The sequence below is a fragment of the Dermacentor variabilis genome, chromosome 1, assembly GCF_050947875.1.
Source record: "Dermacentor variabilis isolate Ectoservices chromosome 1, ASM5094787v1, whole genome shotgun sequence".
NCBI lineage: Eukaryota > Metazoa > Arthropoda > Arachnida > Ixodida > Ixodidae > Dermacentor > Dermacentor variabilis.
In genome coordinates this window covers 285,320,454-285,325,182 of record NC_134568.1, presented here as the reverse complement: position 1 = coordinate 285,325,182, position 4,729 = coordinate 285,320,454, and the positions used below count along the sequence as shown (strand labels likewise).

Below are 4,729 nucleotides of genomic sequence, written 5' to 3'. Positions count from 1 at the left end.
GCATGGCGACTACAAGGCGACTGCTAAATGATAACGGTGGTATAAGGTCGACAGCGTGACGACGACATGAGGACAATGGGATAACGACGATGGTATGAAGACAATGGCGTGACGAAGGCGGAAGGGCAACTGGATGACGAAGCTGGAAAGACGATGGCATGACCACGATAGCATGACGACGACGGTGATAACGGATGCATGGTAGCGACTATCTGATGAAGACGCAATGACACGATGTTAGGATAATGGAGGCATAATAACAATTGATTGCCGACAGCACTATCAACAACAGAATGACGAAGAAGGAAGGACGTCGATGGATCGACGAAGGCGTATGACCATAGAATAAAGAACCAACGACGTCATGAGGTGAGTAAGATCGCGACGCTGGAATGACGATGGCACTACGACCATGCACGAGCGCATCCCCTGTAGCCCTGACTGGTAGACAACTTGGGTCACTGGGTCGGCCTAACAATATAGATAGATAGGTAGGCTCAAAACGGCCGAAGTAGGAAAAGAATGCGAATCACAATAAATGTATTAGGAGACGCCCAAGCAGGCGCTGCAGTGTACAGATCAAAATCAACAGCTGCTTTGCTACACCTGTGGATCCCATCCACGCTTTCGGTCCATCGCGTCTTCTCTGTTGTAGCTGGTAATGGCTCCTCGGCGGCACTAGCACCGCAGCCCATGGGGCAGTCGTAAAGAAGCAACGAGATAAAAAAAAAAATATGCCACATTGGTTAGCTTTTTGCTACTTTCGAACCAGGTTTTAGCCTGACTAATGTTTGTGGTGCCCACTTCAATTTTCTGAGCGAAACAAAAAGTGTTGCATTCCAACATCTTTCTTTTTTCTTCTTTTTATATTCACATATTTTATTTTACTATGACTTCACGTAATTGTAATTTATCTTTAATTTTAGCCACTTACAAAAGCAGCAAATTTGATTGCACAACTTTAACCCTTGTATTGCCCGATTCATGGCCGATCCTCCAGAGTGCATTGCGCCGTTTCATTGAGGAACAACCAATCCGCCGACTACCTTTCTGAGCCCCGTCGAATACATGGATAAAGATAATGATATTGATGACGACGACACCAGCTATGCATTTTGCCTTCCCAGCTCCATTCTCGCTCACGTTATGCAGACCTACCTCACAGAATTACATTTTATTAATAAACTGCGCTGCATGGGGCCCTGTGTTCCAAAGACACGAGTGTATGGCGGAATAGTAAGCCGCGTCGCGGATTAATTTCCACCACTTGGGGTTCCATGTGCGGATAATGCTCAGTTTACTAGCTTCATTTTTTTTTTCATCCCAGCACATTAGGTTTGCTGCCGTCGCAGCCGGAAATTAACTCGTGACCGCGAGCTCTGCATCTAAACTCCATGGCCCCTGAGCACCTCTGGCGGGTGCGAATTTTTTCTCCATAAAATAAACACGCCACTGTAGGACAGACTCATGCGTTCAGTCCCGACCTTTATTGCTGCTGTACAGTGCAGGCTTTGCCAGTAGGATTCTTCCTGGTGCTTCCTCGTGCCAGAGCTCGCGCATGTCCCCTTGCGAAGCGACGCCCATCACGTTGAAGAAATGCGCAGCGCTGCTCAGAGGGTTACGCAGAGAACACATGGTCGAACTCCTCACGCGTGCGGTTCTGGCGTTCCTTCATCATGCGCTCGCAAATGAGGCCCATTTGGAAGTTGATGAAAGGAGCATGGCCCAGATGGGCAGGTGGCAAGTCTTCCTCCATGGAGGCCTGCCGAAGCAGCGAACTTACGGGACCTTCTGGAACCCTGGCATTGGACGCGGCCCACTGGAGGCAAAGCTCCTGATGATAGTGTATCCACTGCATCTCCTCATGCATGTTGGCTACTGGGACGCCGGCGGACGGTGAAGGATCCATTTGATGAGCCATTGCCGGAGCAGTCGGTGGGGTATCTGACGAAGGTGTAAGTCTAGGGCGCTTTGCTGATGCCTCGTCGAGTCCTTGCAGATGATCCGAGCCGTGTGCGCGTTTCGATGGTCCGACATCCATCTTGCAGCGATCCGCTTGACTCCAGAGGATTCCCTTCGCTGTTGAACTTCCAGAGGGCCCCAGAAAGGTTCGAACGGGGAAGAAGGCCACGCACCGCGCACAGCGTTCGCTCGCGCACAGATACAACACGTCGTCTTTCTTTCCACGAGACACCGTGCGGCCGCGCGCTCTGTGTCTCGATGTTGATGCGGTGTCTGAACGGGCAAACCTTTTCCTTGATTGATTGAAAACCTTATTATTCCACCCAGCTGGGGTGCCCGCCTCTTACCCTACACGCAGGTATGGGGGGAGGAAGAAGCAGTCCCCGCGCGTTGAGGACGGTAAGTCTTCACGGCCTCAACGGCCAGGCGGATTGCTCAACGCTGGTCGTCTTCAGCCTCACTCTGGAGCAAGGCCTCCCAGGTTTCTCTGCTGTCAATCTTTTCCTTGGCCCCTGCAGGGGAGCCAGTGCACTTCCATATTACGTAGTCTAGCGTACCTTCCTGCTTACAAATTTTGCAGAGGGCGTCAGTATATATATAGTCCCTCGCCTGAGTTAAGTAGATCCAATATAGTGATGTATATTGTCATGTTGTAATGACGCCGAAGAATAAGATGATGGCAAAACTGTGAGTCACGAAATTCTTTATTGGGCGATCCTGTACTCACACGATAATTAACACTCAAGCGCAACGATAGGGGCGAGTACAGGCGGCGATCGTCCAAATCAAATCTGCGTCAGCTGTGACCAATGTTGTGTAGGGAAGAGGCACCGCCGCAAGCTGGAACGATGATGTGCGGAGGCAAGTAATACAGGTTTTGACAGGTTGAGAACAATGAGTGGACTGGCTTTATTTCACAGTAAAACAAGTTTGCCTAGTGGCAGGGTGATGCCCCTGTCGGGCGGCCACCTCAAGTCCCAAAAAAAGAGCAGGGCCAATGACCCCCCACGTGGACACCACGCGAGGTAACTGAATTTCACAGAAGCGGGGGGAAATCAAGTGGCAAACGGTCACTACAACATCGTGTTCATAGTTTGAGAATTAAGTGTTGTGTAGAACACACACACACCCGCAAAAAAAAAAGAAAGAAAAAGAAATACAGACAATACTGTTTTACGTTTGCCCAGCTTACACACAAGCGTGCACGGCAGGCTTTAGCCTCTCCTCTGGCAACCATTCTCTCGGGACATTATTATGGGTACTCGGCATCACCCGAGATCATCATCGTCCATCCCTCTAGCGTTCCCTCTTTCCCCTTATATAGCGAAGAGTAGGTAGAGCACAAAATCTCGGGCTGACCTTTGTTCCTTTTTATAAACCATCATCATCATCACCATCCTATTTTATGTCCACTGCGGGACGAAGTCCTGCGGGCTTCTTTCACGCTCGGAAAAACACTTTTATGTAGCACGGATTGAGCAACAGAAAGTTGTATCGGGGAGTTTTTCATGTCGCTCTACAATTTTCTCATTGACACTTTTCAGCTAATAATAATATTTGTAAAGTTTATGATTGAGTATTAATTGAGTATCTCAAAGCGACGCAAACATTACCTTGGTTCTGTCCAGTTACGTAGCCTTAGCATATTTTTGAACTCTGGCTACAGTTAGCTGGGACACCCTGTATACAATCAACATGCGGGCAGCGTTACAGAAGAGACTTCGGCTCACAGGAGGCGTGCATATTGACACGAGTACTGAGTACTAAGCGTGCGAGGCTGAGCCACGATCGCGGTTCGATCCCGCGCACGCAAGGCAGGGAAGCGGGAAGGAAGCGTGCCATCTTCTGTTGAGCACAAGGCTCCGGGGGGAGAATAGGGAGGAGGGGCTCCTTCTACCCCTGGCGCGACTTTTAAGTACAGAGGGGCGTGGTACTTGCGGAGGCGCCAGACGATTGCGCGCATTCGCGAGTAAGAGCGGGTGCGAGAGAGAAAATAATGGGCCTTTTGCTCCTTTACACTTCCTGGGTACTACGGAGAAGTTAGCGCGTGTTTAGGCGTTTGTCCCTAGGCGTGCCGGCATTGCAGAGTGTGCTCGAATATGTTTGCGCTCGGAGGCTGGCTACCGGCCCGGTGAAACAGGTGATAATGTTTCCATGGGAGCAGTAGGGGCCGTGGAAGAGGCCGGTCCGCATATATTGAAAATCCAGAAGGCAGAGCGCATTAGCAACCGCGGTTGAATGCGAGTGGCTGAAAGGGCGCAGGCGACGCTGGACACCTCTGCAACCACTATGAGAATAGGCCGCGCACCGTAAGGCGTTTTACGCTAACCTAACCCAACGGTAACCTAACCTAACGTTAACATAGCGTAACGAGGCCGAGACAGAAAGACAATAATGGTCACCCGCCGTGGTTGCTCCGTGGCTATGGTGTTAGGCTGCTGAGCACGAGGTCGCGGGATCGAATCCCGGCCACGGCGGCCGCATTTCGATAGGGGCGAGAACACCCGTGTACTTAGATTTAGGTGCACGTTAAAGAACCCCAGGTGGTCGAAATTTCCGGAGTCCTCTACTATGGCGTGCCTCATAATCAGAAAGTGGTTTTGGCACGTAAAACCCCATAATTTTTAAAGACAATAATGGTCACGACGTAACCGTTATGAAAATAGGCCGCTTCAGCCTAATGGATTTTACACAAACCTATCGTAACGTCAACATAACCCAACCTAAGCTAACGTTAACCTAACGTGACATAACGCCGCAAGGCGTA

General features: G+C 50.2%; 1 protein-coding gene across 1 annotated transcript; it reads right to left on the bottom strand.

Moving 5' to 3' along the window:
- Window positions 1–1,450: 1,450 nt before the first annotated feature.
- On the bottom strand, window positions 1,451–2,180 carry LOC142573840 (uncharacterized). Its single transcript, XM_075683076.1, has one exon. The coding sequence runs from the start codon at window positions 2,039–2,041 to the stop codon at window positions 1,619–1,621; it is 423 nt and encodes a 140-aa protein (XP_075539191.1). The 5' UTR covers window positions 2,042–2,180; the 3' UTR covers window positions 1,451–1,618.
- Between the last annotated feature and the right edge of the window lie 2,549 nt (window positions 2,181–4,729).